This window comes from Dermacentor albipictus, chromosome 9 (genome assembly GCF_038994185.2).
Source record: "Dermacentor albipictus isolate Rhodes 1998 colony chromosome 9, USDA_Dalb.pri_finalv2, whole genome shotgun sequence".
Lineage (NCBI taxonomy): Eukaryota > Metazoa > Arthropoda > Arachnida > Ixodida > Ixodidae > Dermacentor > Dermacentor albipictus.
In genome coordinates, this window is record NC_091829.1 from 124630157 (window position 1) to 124646321 (window position 16165).

At 45.3% G+C, this 16165-nt stretch overlaps 1 protein-coding gene and 1 pseudogene across 1 annotated transcript in view; both read left to right on the forward strand.

The window, feature by feature from the left end:
- Polr1A (RNA polymerase I subunit RpI1) overlaps positions 1-16165 on the forward strand; it is a 304676-nt gene that overhangs the window by 244658 nt on the left and 43853 nt on the right. Inside the window, exons 25-26 of the mRNA XM_065452564.2 lie at positions 1997-2220; positions 9732-9886. Coding sequence (XP_065308636.2) covers positions 1997-2220; positions 9732-9886 — 379 coding nt within the window. The remainder of the gene's footprint in view (positions 1-1996; positions 2221-9731; positions 9887-16165) is intronic.
- On the forward strand, positions 3862-4371 carry LOC135918859 (protein GVQW3-like; annotated as a pseudogene).

Genomic DNA, 16165 nt, shown 5'->3' on the forward strand with positions numbered 1-16165 from the left:
CCATGTCGTTGGCTGGAGAAGTTGCCAGTGTGCAGTCAGTGGCCAACTTTCCGGACGCCTGACGGCTCCGCGGCACCATCACGTACCCCATAGAATCAATGCCTAAGAACGTCTGAAATTTCAGGACCGCATGTTCAAAACGGCATTAATCAAAGCCACCACTGCCACCGTTCTGATTACCTCGCCGCCGTGGTAAACGCTAGGCCTAGCTGCTTCAACGTTCATTTTTAAGCTTTTTGCCGTTCGGCGCCGTGTTTTTCACTGAAAGAATTCGCTGCTGTAAGCAATGGCACTGACTCCGTCTTTGTGGTCCTCACGATTGGCTTCGAAGCTCGGAAAGTATGGCGCGTTGCATAATGCCGGTTCCCAAAAATCAGCTTTGCTGCGATACTGAATTGTTACGCGGTGAAGCATAAGTGTGGGAAGAGGAAATTGTCAAGGCACACAGTATCTATTCCTTAATTATACACGCGCCCATCCGCCATCTCCTGTCGCAGTACAAGCACCGATATGCCTAATTAGTGTGCTGGTAGGTCTTTTCGGATGTGCCTGTGGCGATGTCAGCCTTTAAGGGCAGTAAAAAACATGCATTCATTTTTTCGGACTGCCCAATTTTACGGATGTTTTCGTGGCCCTTAGGAAGTCCGAAAAATCGTACATTGACTTTACAGCTGACGAAGAGAATGCTTCAAATGGTCCATGGGGCGAACGCGCGGTGGAAGGAGGGCGAGAACAGAAAGGACCTAAGTAGTGAGGAATGAACGGGAAAGGAAGCCTGCCGCCACTTTCTTCAAGGAGCTTGAGCTCAAAAAACAGTGTTGGCTGATGCCGGAATGCAAGTGTCCCTCATCCAAGCCGAGATAAGCTCTTTAAAGCAGCAAAACACAACACTGAGGCATTGTGCTTGGGCGGAGAGTATGTCAGGAGAGTTGAGGTTGACACACCAGCTGTTGAGAATCTCATTTATGACAAAGTTCGGGCCTCACATCAATGAGCTTACTATAAATTGATAAAAGTAGCTCATATCACCTTCAGTTATGGTGCCCACATTTGTAGACGCGACCTGTTTTTGCCATTTCTATGCAGTGATGCAGTGAATTACGGCAAATTAAAGATTCTGATAACCTAAATTACTTCCATTTTGCTTCTGAGTGATATGTATCGTTACAGAGCATCAATTTGGTGAAGGCACTACCATGTTTTATGTGACGCTTGATGTGGGGCGTGTCGGTAGCAATCTTGAAATATATATATTTTTTTCTTTTTAGAAATGCTTGAAGCTTATGAAAAACTTGTGCATGTAATTCGAGCGGGGGATTTAATCATTTCTATGAAGAAACGTAGCATGACTTTACAATATTTAAATATATAGTTACTCTAACTATAACGACTCATCATAAAATGCTCAAAGAGTTGTTCTATCACCTTGATTTGCTTTCAGTGGAGTCTCAAGCACCACCTATGTTTCGCACATATGTATCGACAGTCGATCATAATTCGCGACTGAAGTAGATATTCGAAAACATTTGTTTATGTATGCATCTCATTTTTATTCGTATTTGAGAATGGACCATTCAATTTGCAATGAGTTTACCATTTTTTTCGAATATATTTTATTCGCTGTGCATTTTACTAACCCCTCAACTCGGATTAAAAAAAATAATAATAATAAATTATACTGCCTACTATTCAAACTGGATTAAGTCATTTTTTAGCATACTTACTAGAGAGTGACAGCGTTGGGCGACATAGTGTCAGCCTGTCTCGACGTAAAACAAAGTTCTGTGTCACACAGGGAATTTCGCAAAGGCAATCAGGGAAAACCTGTAAAAATTTGGGAATGTGTATTGGTAAACACCCTGTTTTACCGTAGAACACATACAAAAGTTGACGGTGCATTGGGTATTGTTATGTCTGATATATTGTTAAAACCATTGTGATATATGGGATTGACTGTACCTAGAAAAGACAACTAAAACACTACTACTGCTACCAGGATGACACGCACGACAAAAGCTCGAGAACGTCGTGGGGAAGAAGCTGCTTCAGCAGAGGATGCCAGCATGGCACCACCACGTCCGGAAGCTGACGAAGGAGGCGAGAGCTCGGATGAGGGCGAAGGGGACGGTGACACGGTTGCCCACCAGGCTTCTGCACGCCATGCCCAGGAGCGGGAATATGAGGAAGCCGAGGAAGAGGAACGCATCGCTGTTGAATCTGGTGGGTGTCCAGCGCATAACAGCCCTTTGAAAATGTCATGTACGCACTGCTTTGAGGCATTGTTTGAGGAACCCGATGGCTATTCTAATGCGCACTTGATTTTCGTTGGTTGCAGCGACCACTTTGAGAGATACTACTATTATTTTCGTGAGACTGCATTGGACTTATTGAAGTATGCGGCTGATATTGTTCCTGTCACTGTGCACAGCTAGCACGCTTGGCGCAATGCTGAAACGCTTACAGCTGTACACACGAATGCATCCAGTGATGAATTGCCTGAACTCTAGCAAAAGTGATTAACCCAGAATAATGCTCCAAATCGTAGTCAAGCACAAAATGAACCCATGGCAACCTTCAGGAAAATGCACTCTGTTGCCATCTGGTAATGGAGATGATGCGGTGTCTTACGGCTTTGAGGCTAGGCTGTTGTGAATTCCGCAAATGCGTTTTCGATTTAGTTTTAACATGCAGGTGACTTTTGGACTCATTTTCTCAGAGAAAAGGTGTACGTTGGTTTCGAGTAAATACGGTATAGAGATGTGGGATGCCAAAATGGTATTGAAATGTCAAAAAAGGTGAGGAATGCCAAATTGTATTGTTGGGCTGGTTGGTTGAGCTTCAGCAAAGGTGAAATCGTAGAGTGTCTGCCTCATATGCCGGTAGTACTGGGTTTGAATTCTGGTGCCACCATAAACCCACCATTCTTTTTTTTTCGAATGGGTAGAGATGCACTGTGACTTCTCTCTTAGGTAATTACGTATAGGGTTCTCATGTCAGAAGGGGGCCTTATAGAGATTGGCAAAGGTCTCTGAGTGCCCCTTGCTTGTGTCGCCACTGTGGGAGGCAGACGAGTGTTGCTGTCGTGTCTGTACCAGTAAAATGGGTATACAAGCTTTCTCCTGGCTGCTCGGCAACTACGGGAGTTCCAGATTGCAAACTGCAAGTGAAGCGTGAAAATTGGGGACGGACAGAGGGTACAACACACTCGCTATCTCTCCTTGTTTTTTGCAATTCACTTGCAGTATGTCGTACCAACGAGGTAGAATATCTACCCTTCTCAAGTTCCAAATGCTTGAAAGGACAATCACCTTATGGGAATATGGCGGCTTGGGACCGCCAGACTCCTTTTTTTAACTGCAGCAGTGGTGAAATGGTAGTGCATCCACCTCGTATGTGGGAGGGGCTGGGTTTGAATCCGGTGCCACCAAGAGGCAGACGTGCGCTGCCCCCGAGTATCTACCGTTAAAACAAGCACAAGTGCTCTTCTGGCCTGCGGCCTCGCAACTATGGGAGTTTTAGATGCTTGAAGGGACACCCACCTATTAGGAAGATGGTGGCATGGGACCGCCAGTCTGTTTATGAGAGTTGTTCAGTGTTTTGTTGTTAAGTGTTAAGTTTTAATGAAATTATGGGGCTGTATGTAATTCAATGAATACGCGAGGTCTGTTAGAAAAGTATCCGACCTAATTTTTTATTGCGAGCACCTGATGGATATGAACAAATGTGTTTGCGTCAGCTGAGCTTGAAACTTCATGCGCATGCGAGAATTTTTTCCCGCTTGCCAATAGCGTCAGTCGCTGGCACACAGCATTTCAGTGAGGCAGTGCGCAGTACTCTCATCGGTTTTTTATTGCAAGGGAAATGGTGGAGCGACTGGAGCAGTGCTACTGCATCAAATTTTGCCAGAAACTGGGCGACAGCCAAGTGGAAACCATTCGGGAGATTCATATGGCTTTCGTTGACGATGCTATGAGCAGCACACAGATTAAGGAGTGGTACAACCGGTTTAAAGACGGCCACACATCGGTGGAGAGCGAGCCACGCTCCGGTCGGCCATCAACATGCCGAAATGACCAGGTCATTGCCGAACTGAACACTGTGGTGATGCGGAACTGTCGTGTGGCTATCTGAGAAATTGCGGAAGAGGTGGGCATCAGCACTTTTTCTGCACATTCTGTTATGACCAAAGATTTGGCCACGAAGAGAGTTGCGGCGAAATTCGTGCCGAAGCTGCTCACGGTGGAGCAAAAGCAACTTCATATTGAAGTCTCATAGGACATGCTGGATTCCACAAACAGTGACCCCGACTTCATGAACACCATAATCACTGGTGACGAATCTTGGGTGGTACGACCCGGAAACTTGACATAAAAATTGTTACAGCGCAAACACATGCAACCACAAAGTATGAAGGACAGGACACAAGCGCTGACTGTCAACTAAATTTTATTGACGGAAGACGGATACCTTATATAAGGGGAAAGGCAGAAGTGAAGGGGGAAGGGAGTGATACAATTGGGGAAAATGACAATGCGCATCGATAAACGAACGTGCCAGCAGTCAATGGAATCAGGCGCAGAAAAAACAAGAAAATGAAAAAACTAGAAAAACACTAGCAAAAGGCGAGGGATACTAACATACAATGAAATCAGTAAGCAGTCGCTTCTAAAAAAATGAAGCTCTGCCGCAAAAAGCGATACAGAAGGGGTGCTTATGCACTTGCTGCCATATTTGTGTATGTGGAACGCTTCCAAACTGACGCGCGTCGTCGCGCCGGCACTCTTGCCGAGAATCTTCATCTCTCCCAAACGAGCCTCGCATCCTGTGCATCCTGTGCACAGGATGCGAGGATGCATCCTTCTGTATCGCTTTTTGCGGCAAAGCTTCATTTTTTGAAAGCGACTGCTTACTGATTTCATTGTATGTTAGTATCCCTCGCCTTTTGCTAGTGTTTTTCTAGTTTTTTTGTTTTCTTGTTTTTTCTGCGCCTGATTCCATTGACTGCTGGCACGTTCGTTCATCGATGCGCATTGTCATTTTCCCTGATTGTATCACTCCCTTCCCCCTTAACTTCGGCCTTTCCCCTTATATAAGGTATCCGCCTTCCGTCAATAAAATTTAGTTGACAGTCAGCGTTTGTGTCCTGTCCTTCATACTTTGTGGTTGCATGTGTTTGCGCTGTAACAATTTTTATGTCAAGTATGCACCAACTCGCCCAGAAAGAAGATTTAATGACCCGGAAACCAAATCCCAGTCGCCACAGTGGAAGCATTCCACGTCACCAAGACCAAAGAAGGCCCACCAAGTGCGCAGCAACATCAAAGTGATGCTGACTGCTATCTTTGACTCTCGTGGTGTGGCACACCACGAGTATGCACCACAGGTTCAAACAATCACCAAAGAGTGCTACAGGGATGTCGTCCGTCACTTACGCAATGCTGTGCGGCGCAAGAGACCGGAGTTGTGGTCAACAGGAAATTGGCGCATCCATCACGACAATGCTCCTGCACCTTCCTCGCACTTGATTCAGACCTTTTTTGGCGAAAGACCAGACTCCTGCAGTTCAACAGGCTCCTTACTCTCCTGATTGGCCCCCTGCAACTTCTGGCCGTTTCCCAAAATCAGGAGGCCATTGAAAGGAGTGCGATTTCAGACAAGGGAGGACATTATGGCTGCAACGACAGCTGAGCTAAACTCCATTCTGAAAGAGGCCTTCTCGGAATGCTTCCAACAATAGCAGCACCGCTGGGAGAAGTGTGTGGAGTCCCAAGGAGACTAATTTGAGGGTGGTTAGGTTTCCAACACTCCACTTATGCCAGTTTTTTTTCTTCGGCCAAAGGTCGGATACTTTTCTAACAGACCTTGTAATTGTGTGTATACATTATATACATAAATTCGTGGTCTGCACCATGTTTCGCTGCTTAGCAAAGATGCTCCTGTTCCGTGTGATGCTTTTTTCGGGATTAGGTGTCCTTGATACTGAGTGCACACTTTGGAGCCATTTTGCTTGCCCTTGTTTACGAGCTGCTTCTACATACGTGGCCAGCAGGCTGTAGACGCCAGTTCCAAGTGCTCTCTTCAGGCTATGGACGATTGTAACGTTTACGCTATCACAGCCCAGCACGTGACCCCCACAGTCCAGCACCTGCATTTTTGTCGCATAGGAAATCAAGCAGAGCACGTGCCATATGCACAAACTATGCATCCTGGCCAGCAGTGCCGCTGGCTGGGATGTGCGGAGGCGAGCTCCATCTGGTAGTTTTGCGAGAAATCCAGCAGTGCATGTGAGCACAACCAGGAGGCAAGCGCCATCTGGCGGTGTTGCAAGAAAGCAAGCGGCATGCGCAGCAAGGTCATAACAACAGCAGCAGCAGCACCCGGAAATTCGGGAGAAGAGGCAAAGAAAGCTTTGCTTTAAAATTTCCCTTCAAATTTCTACTGAAATACATGCAGCCATTAGTACTTTGTCTTAACGAAGCAAGGCTTCTCTGCCATCAGATATACGGAATCCTTCTCATGGGGACCAAGGTGTGCCCCAGCACTTTTGTGTGGGCGTTTGCCTATTCTGTCGTCCCTATGTTTCTGCCTTTTCACCCACGACGTTTGTCAGGGGTGGCTTTTTCACCTTACTGGTTTTCAGCTATGGCACTTCGCGCTGCCAGTAGTGGTGGCATGATTGGTGCAATCAGCAGAGTGAACATGAGAGAGACCTCACCGGGACAGCACAGGGTCATACACATTTTTCCTCTCGTCCGCCAGCTCCTTTGTTTGCGCATTGTTTGTAGTGGAGCTCATCTGCGGTGCCTTACACCTAGAGCGAGCACATACCTTGCACTGATTCTTATCCCGATGTTAAGCCGAAGAGCAGCGCCTATTGCTTGTGTGTGGTCATACTATGCCAAGCCACACTTACTGGAGACCAAGTTGACAGATGTTGCTCTAGCTCTTGCAAGCGGGCTCATCTGCTATTGCGAGAGTCGGCAGCATAGCCAGGGGGGCACTTTTCCCTTAGCGACATGTCATGGGAAGCCATCTTCCCACAGCGACATGCTAGCGGTACCCTTTTCTGTATTTGGCTCCTGGCACAGGAGCCTCTTTGCATCTGCCACCTGCCCGGGACCAGGTGTTGTACAGTGTTGGGAATTGCTGGAGACAAATAAACCTGTTTTCATTAACTTGGGTCAATGGACTGTGTTTTCCTACTGCCCAATGGCTTGCTCGATTGCATGAGGCGCAACGGCTGATGTGGCCCTGTGGCTTGCTCAGCCCGGACCTATGGTGGTCGGTATTTCTATGAGTTACAGACCCTACATTCTCGCAAAGCAAAAGGTAACTGGACATTTTGCAGACACTATTTGCTTGAAAACTATGTTGCATGCTGCCATCGGCATCAATTCAAAGGTCCTGCATCTGGCACAATCTCGCAAAAGCGCCAAGCATCATCCACCTTGACTCTGAACAAGGCATGCGGCAACACATCTTGCATACATAAAAAACTAAAGAATTGGTTATGACAAAAAACAATAACAAAAAAAAAACAGATAAGCGATAATCGTTGAAAAAAGCAAGGCATCCTAAAATTTGGCCAGTGACAATTTTTTATCGTGTAGTGCACAATCACCAAACAGTCAGACAGGCCACTGTAATGGTACCACAGTGTAGCCATTTTAATTGTAAATATTTCTAGTCAAGGTCATGCGTGCCTATAGCAGAGTAACTTTTGTGCCCCTTCAACTTCATTAAAACGAGTTTGGACTCCAATACAGTTTGGCGCTCGTTACAACAGACCTGCGTACAACAGACTTTCGGCTATAACGGATCTCATTTCAGCCTTATTTTGCTCGACCTGTTTTATTAATGCAACAAAGTTCGCTTTTAATGGACCACGTTACAATGGAATATCAGCTACAGTGGACGAAATTGGCGGCAATTTTGTCAAAATTGGGCGTATAAAATGGAGTTTTGCCGTGTCAATGCGGGCGACAACTGACTTGTGAGGGTTAGCTGATGATCGCGGCTCAATATTGCGTGCGTGATGGAGGAAGGTTAGGCCGAAGCGTGCCGTCTTTCGTTTGCGAGGTACAGGGGGTCGGGGTGAGGGGAGTTCTGCTCAGGTGTTTGTTGCTTACGGGCGCCATATCTTGAGAGTAATCTGTGATGTGGACAAAGTACGTGCCCACGCGGGTGCCGTAGCTTGAAAGCGGTCTGCAACGTAGACAAAGTGCACCCAGTGTCGGTAGCTTCGTGTAAGCTGTGCTTTCGACGTTCGCATTGAAACAAAAGCGAGCACGAAGGTAAATTTGCTCGCTGCTACCTCACTTCCTCACTCCGTTTTGACAACTTTTCAGTCATCGAGTGAGATGTGTTTATGTTTACCTGTGTGCGCATGACATCATGCTTGTTAATGTAGTTAGTAAGTGAATGTTTACAACTTTATACGGCCAATAAAACTACTATCCTTACTTCGTATAGTTGTCCACTAATATGCTTTCACAATCGATGCTTCGCCTCTTGGATGAAACAGCGATTTTTTTTTTGTTTTTTACTTTGGACATTTGTCACTCACTCTTTGCAATAATGTTGTTACACATTGTGACCAAAGTTTCGGAAGTGAGGCGTTTTGGATATTACAGACTTCGAATAAAACTGTCATTTTTTGTCAGGATTCTCAGGGTCTGTTCTAACGAGAGTCCACTGTATATATTTGAGCTTGTATAATTATGACTCTCTTGTCCAGCAACTAAGCAAGTTGCGGGACACATTAAAGAAATGTTGCTGGACCCTTTTAATGATAACTATGATCATGGTGAAAAATACTCATTATTTAGAGGTCACAGGTTGGTACTCATCGAGACCCATCCAAGTTTAGTAATACCAGTGTCACATGGGCACTTTCAATCATAGTGGAGCCTGATCAGGATCAAATTTCTCAATTTTGATTAATTCCTTCGCACAAGCTGCAGAAGCAGCCATTTGTGATTGAGAAATTTGATTATGATTGGGCTTGATTGCAATCAAAAATGCCTAATGTGAACAGCATAAAACAGTTGTAGTGCTTCCATACGGGATATGGTTGCACTGGCAGATCTTGATTTGGGCCTTTGAAGCTTTTCACCCTCGTAACTTCATATATACCTGCACTTCAGCACTAGTAAAGTGAGCAGTGAACTCCCCTTCCTGATGCCACTGCATGGTTCAGTAAATATTTTAACTGCATAGTTTTGTACACAGGGGAATTCCTGTGTCTTCAATAAGCGCTGTGGATCAGGAGTCAAACTTAAGTCTAATACATTTCTGCATTTGTTATTGCTCACGTTGCAATCTCCTGTCCTTTCTTAAAATGTTTACTGTTACATGGCTTTATGGCTTTCTTGTTGTCTGCCAGGCATTGCCAGTCGAAGGCATGGCAGTAACTATAGCACGCTTAAATAAATCCTGTACTTTGATGTCTGTTTTTTTTTGGTAACAAAAGTATCATCATCATCAATCTAACTGAAAAAAGAAATTAAGTCTGAAGCATTCAGTTCGTGTTCCTCTGGTGCTTTACAACCACATGAAGCGAAAAGACACTTGTTGCACAAGTTATGACTAAACCTTTTGGGCTGAACAAGACCTTGAATGCAGGTTAATTCGAACATATTTTTTTTTGTAGATCTACGAAGAGCCAAAATAATTCGGCTTGCAATCACAGCTTTCCCTGTTTTTTTTTTGTTTTTTTTTCTGTGCTACAGACGAAGAGTTGCTTGACGGTGCTGAGAACGTGCCAGCTACTGAACGTGCTCTGTCGTCAGCTGAAGAGGGCGCCACATCCGATGACATCCTCGTCTCACTCCAGGAGGTCGTTCGCGATGAGAAGGCTGAGAAGCTGAAGCAAGCCAGGATTTTTGTAAGTCCTACACTTGCTCTTTATTTATTTATTTATTTATTTATTTATTTATTTTGTTTATTGTACCTTCATGGCAGAATCATTACAGAGGGGAGTGGTAAAAAGAGGAAAAAAAGTCATTTCTGTGAAAAGATACACCAACATAATGTTACATAATGTATCAATACAATACAGATACAATACTTTAATCATCACATCAAATCATCAATACAAACAATCAAACTATATAAAACAATATATAAACTCATAATATGATACAGGCAGGCACAAGCACACAAGAAGAAACAACGAACAAACATGAGGTAAAGAACTAGTTAGTTACTGTTAGTTAAGAAATAGTGAAATGAAAAATTCTATGATTGGTCAGTGTATTATGTTTGACAGCAGCATTTTGGCAAACTTCTTATCCCTTTGATCAATAGTGGGACACATCAGTCCCACTTTTCATTTCAGGGCAACTTTGCTGTGCTGTAGATGGGATATATAACAACTATGGTCTCGCTTTTTCCTGTGGCTATGGTTCTAGAGCTTGTTAGAACATCTTTCTTTATTCCATACAGTAACCTTCTGTTAATTTGACTCCAGTTAATTAGGTCTTTCGGTTGATTTGATCCTGATGAAATGTTCTGGCCAGCACCTATGCATTTTTATTAAATGATTTTTATTTTTATGTGCCCAAACATTCGTTATTTTCATCCTAAATTGGATTTCGCCGGATGCATTGAACTTGACCAGTCTGCACCTACATGCCTGATGCCTGTTTTGACCCCAATAAAGACCCTTTAGTGCTAGCGTCTGTTTTGGCAACGCTTAGAGGATAGCAAATCTCCTCTTGAAAATGCCTATTGCAGCATAGGCTGTTATGCTTTTGTGGGTTTGTGATGGTGTCCGTTGTCTGTAGCAGCTATCACTGGGAATGAGGAAAAAAAAAAAAACAGTTCTCGCCAAGATCAAACCCAGCTACTCTACCACTGAGCCACGCCAGTGCTTGTTAGCATGCAGTGGAAAATGTGAGGAGACGTGCAGTGTGATATACGCACTGCGTAGCCTCGATACGTGCACATGTCGCATTGCAGTTTTCACATTGTTACACCAGGTAGAACTCCATGTAGCAGATGCACAGTAGTGGTACAACGTAGTTAGACAAGGTTTGAGGGGAAAAAAAAGTTTAAGGAGATGTATACACAAGAAAGCTAGAAAAAATCTTATATTGTGTACCTGACTGAGTCAAGCTGTCTTGGTGACTATGTCACCGCTGCGTTTCAACATCACCATCATCAGTGTACCATGCCCCTGGTTAAGGGATGTAACATGTGCGCCACGTAGTCTCTATACCTGTGTTTACTCCTTGGTACATGTTATGGCGCCTCCTTGCAAGGTACAAAGCGCTGCTGAAGAAGCTAATCGTAGAGCTATGCCCGCGGCTGCAACCAGGCAACATCAGGCTCAGCAGAGAGCAGGAAAAGCTGCAGCTCGCTATCGACTCCGGCCAGACAGTTCAGATCGTTCTCGTGAAAATGACGTGAAGACCCTGTAGTGTGTAGTGTCGAAATTGCAGCTCGTATAGTGCCGCTCCTCCAGCTTACCCTGTGACTGTGCTGCATGAGCCGCACCAGCTAGTGCCGTCTTTTTCCACCCACCCTGTCCATACAGCACACGGCATGCGGCGACGGTGTTATCGCCCTTGGACTTTATACGGAGCATCACGGCGATGGCAAAAATATGCCAGGAGTGTCCATATAATTCCTATCACAATAAAATTGGGTGCACATTAGATTTATAGTTTGGTTAGGAGTTGCAAGTCATTTGTATGTTAGTTTTCTACTTTAGACGCATTGAAAGTGTGCGCACGTTTTATTAAGATTCGAGCAAATACTGCCAATGAATCAGTGGTGTGTTTTGGTGTTTTCCTGCACCTTGTTCAATTCGACTCGCTGGATAATTGGATCAGTTTCGTCAATCTCATCGGGCGCATGCCCATGTTCAGGCACGCACCCGACCCCCATGGTCAGGCACGTGCATGCTGTCTAGTCAAGTTTGAATTATCCGCTGAAGGCCAGTTTTAGGATTGGAATAAGGAAAGTTTGGGCACATAGAAGTGCATGAGTACCGGCCAGGACGTTCGGTCAAGATCAAATTGAATGAAAAATCAAGTTAACTGGAGTCGAAGTAACGGAAGTCAACTGTATGAGAAATGAGTACGTCTTGTTAAGAGGCACCGTTTTTTTGTTTTTTTTTCAAGAGCTGCTGCGATACTGGGAAGCCTTGAGAAATTGTGCTGGTGCAAAGTGAGGAAGTAGAACTAGGAAATTAGGCCATGTGATGGCCTATTTGATGAAAATGGGGGGCGATATACAGTCCCTGTCTGATTAATCGGAAACAATAATTTGGACATGTTCAATTATTTGGACAAGTGCACGGCACTACCACTGGCCCCATAGACTTAATTTATAAGAACGACCAAAATTTTGGATGCGCTGCTCAGTAGTTCTGACTCCGCCTGCATTACTAAAGCTAATTCAGCCACCGAGGTGAGCAGTAAAAGCTATGTTTATAGTTTGAGATGTCTGGGCTTCATGTAAATCAAAACGAAAGAAGCTAGGGTAAATTAAATACAGTCAACATCTACTTTTTTGGACACCTCAGGGGCTGTGGAAACGTCTGAAACATTGGGCAGTCCAATAAAATGAACGCATGCCTTTTAGTGGCCCCAAGAACTCAAATAGCCACAGGCACGTTGGAAATAGCTCTGAAGTCCTGCCACTACACTTATTCGGCATGTTTGTGCTCATAACATGGCAGGAGATGGCAGGTGCACATATTTATAATTAAGGACTACATAGTACTGTGTCCTGTGACAGCAATCCCTTTCCATTCTTGGTATGCTTCGCTGCAAAACTCAGGTGGTATGTTTCTGCGCATAACATCCTAGTTTCGCGGCAAAGCTGACTCTTGGGAAATGACATTATGCAGCGCTTAATTCTTGCTGTGCTTTCTGGGCTTCGAAGCCATCAGCGATAATGACAAAGGTGTAGTCATCACCATTGCTGACAGCATCAAATTGTTTCAATGAAAAACATGGCACTGAAGAGCAGGAAGCTTGGTAGCGAATGTAAAACAGCTAGGCCTAGTGCTCTTTATTTTATTTATTTATTTATTTATTTCAGAATACTGCCGGCTTCCATTTGGAAGCCCAGGCAGGAGTGGTACAACATCACGTGATTTCAAACTTTTTTCCTCAAGGGGATAAAAAAAATAAAAAGAGTAAAAAAAAAACACTCTAATAGGCAAAGTAAACATACGCAAATACACAAAAGAAATACAATACACGGTAAATGAGTAACTGTGGTAGTGGCTACAGCTACAGCGGATCGGCATGTGACAGAGCTGGTTCAAGGCTGCGAGATGCTAAACATGGTGGCAATGATGGCTTCACGTAATGCTGTCCTCTTCTGCAGTCATTTTCAATGTAAAAATATTTCAGAACTATGAATTTTAATGCAGCACATGTTACAGAATAATGCATGTAGTTTATTTTCCCCTTTATAACCGAGGAACATCAATATTATGAATTCAGCTAAAAGTAAAAGCACCGCGGCTCTCGCCTGAAACAGAAACCGCGAGTGCAGTAGCTATCGTCATCACCATGTCGAGTGCCAACTGCTTCACCAAAACTTCACCAGGAACTTGATGACAAAGGTTTGGCGATGTTCGCGTGAGATCCAACGACGAATGCAGCTAGTGACAGCGCCAAGAAGAAGCGAAAGCAGTTTTCGCTGCAGGACAAATTGGACGTATTGCAGGAAATTAACGCAGAGAAAAAGCAAGTCGACGTGCGCAGACAGCGTGGCATTGTCCCATCGACCATCACGACCATTTTGAAAGACTGAGAAAGAATTGTCAAGCTTCACTGGGAATCGGAACTTGCTCCTACGAGAAAACAGCTGCAACTGGGAAACCTTCACAATGTGGGCTAAGCTGTTCTCGCATGGTTCAAAGATGCCAGACTGCAAAACGTTCCCGTGTCTGGCCAAATGCTCCAAGGAAAAGCCTGCGAATTCGCTGATACACTTGAAGTAACTGGGTTCAATGCCAGTGCGGGTTGGCTTTTTCATTTCTGCAAAAGAACGACTGAATTATGAGTAATTGACTGTATGTCTCATGTCTTTCTTCTACATAATGCTTGTTAGCTTTCAGATTAATGTTTTTGTAAACAATACCTCATTAAGAATGCATTTGTAATGCATTTAAGCACAAGGTGACTAAGTCTCTTGTTGTTTTCATCAAATGATTAAATAGAATCGTCCCTTGACCATGGTGGCTGCATTCAAATATGCGCAGAATATGAAACGTTTGTGTGCCCTACATGGCCTGCACGTTAACCTCAAGTGGTCAGAATTATTATGGAATCCCCCGCTATGGTGTGACTAATAATCAAATTGTGGTTCTGGCACATGGAACTCCAGAATTTTTTTTTTAAGGAACACTTCGAGATGTGACCAGGTTTTGCTCATTACACAGGGGTTTTGCCTTCCTGACATTGCATGCTAGCACAGGCCAGAAAGGTGGGTTCTCAGCAGGACATTTTCTGAGGGCCAAGCTCATTCATATTTCAGCTAGAAGCACATATGCCGTGTTCTTGAAACACGGCATATGTTGGCACGCACTTTATTGATTGACTTCGGGTTAATTTGTGATACCAGGGTAAATGAAGTAGTGTAAGAAAGAGAACGAATGTGCGCACAGAGTCAACAGCATCAAGCGCGCAGCAGAGTTTGAGCTCGGGAACTGCTCGGTGCATCCTAGAATCGGCGGTCGCTATGAACCCCAATAAATCTCCTTTATAAGTGGTGGAGGTGCTGGGTAACATTCCATTCTACCATCCTGAAACTTCGTTCTCGGACGCTACCGTCCGCCATACTGGACGCCGACCAGCAGACTCTTCCATCGCCACCCGTCCCTTTCGCTGGCACCGTTTGCCACCGGGAGACCCCTATCTTCAGTGGAACCGATGACAACGATGTTGAAGAGTGGCTGTCGTCCTACGAACAGGTGGGCGTTCACAACAGATGGAATGACTCGGTCAAACTGGCTTACATATAATTCTACCTCGCGGGCGTGGCCAGTCTCTGGTTCAGAAATCATGAGTGAAATATCAAAACGTGGTCGGCATTCAAGAGGTCGATTACAGAAATATTTGACCGACCCGCCGTCAGGAAACTCCGAGCTGAGCAGCGTTTGTGTACACACGCACAGGACACGGGTGAGGCATTCACCAGCTATATAGAAGACGTTCTAGATTTGTGCAGGCGCGTGAACGCTGCCATGATGGAAGCGGAAAAGATCAAGCACGTCATGAAGGGAATCGATGATGACGCGTTTCAGATGCTTCTGGCCAAGGACCCGCGCACTGTTGGCTACGTCATCAGCTTGTGCCAGAGCTATGATTAATTACGCAAGCAGCGAGCTCTGACAAGGCGACATCCCACACCAAATGCTGCGTCACTCTACAGCCTGACCACCAACCCCGAACAAACCTCCCTGATAACCAAAATCAAGGATTTCATCTGCGAAGAAGTCGCACGACAGCTATTTCTGGTGTCCGTCACTCAGAAGTCTGCCAGCACTTTGCCGTCTCATATCCGTAACGTGATCCATGAAGAGGTCGCGGAAGCGCTGGCGGCTGTTCACCAGCAGGATGCCGTGGCTACATCGTTCACTAATGCTACGGTTGCTGCAATGGTCCCTCGCAGTGTGCCCGTGCGTCGCTTCCAGCAGCCTGTGCACCGCCCTCCTCCTCCCGTCCTCTGGACCACCACTGCCGTCGCTAACCCGTGGCGTACACCGGAAAATTGCCCTAGATGCTTTGCATGTAGGTATCCTGGTTATGTCGCAAGGTTCTGCCGCCGCCAATCGCAGGCGTTCGATGACGATCACCGAACGCCCTATGTGCCGCCTGATTCAAATGCGCCTTACGGACCCTTCGACCCATCACCTGCTCACTCCCAGACTGATCGCCGTCCTCGGTTCGAACGCCTCCGATCACCCTCCCCACATCGCCGATTGCTTTCCCCTATGCATCGACGACCCGTCTCTAACGAAGAGGGAAACTAGACGCTGCAGTTCCTGAGGCAAGAACTGCGCAAGTGTCGCCATGCCGAAGTCCTCCTCCTTTACCTGCCAATGTCATTGATGTGTTTATCGAAGATGTCGCTACAGTCGCCCTCGTCAATACCGGTGCCGCTATTTCTGTTATGGATGCCAGGTTTTACCGTTCGC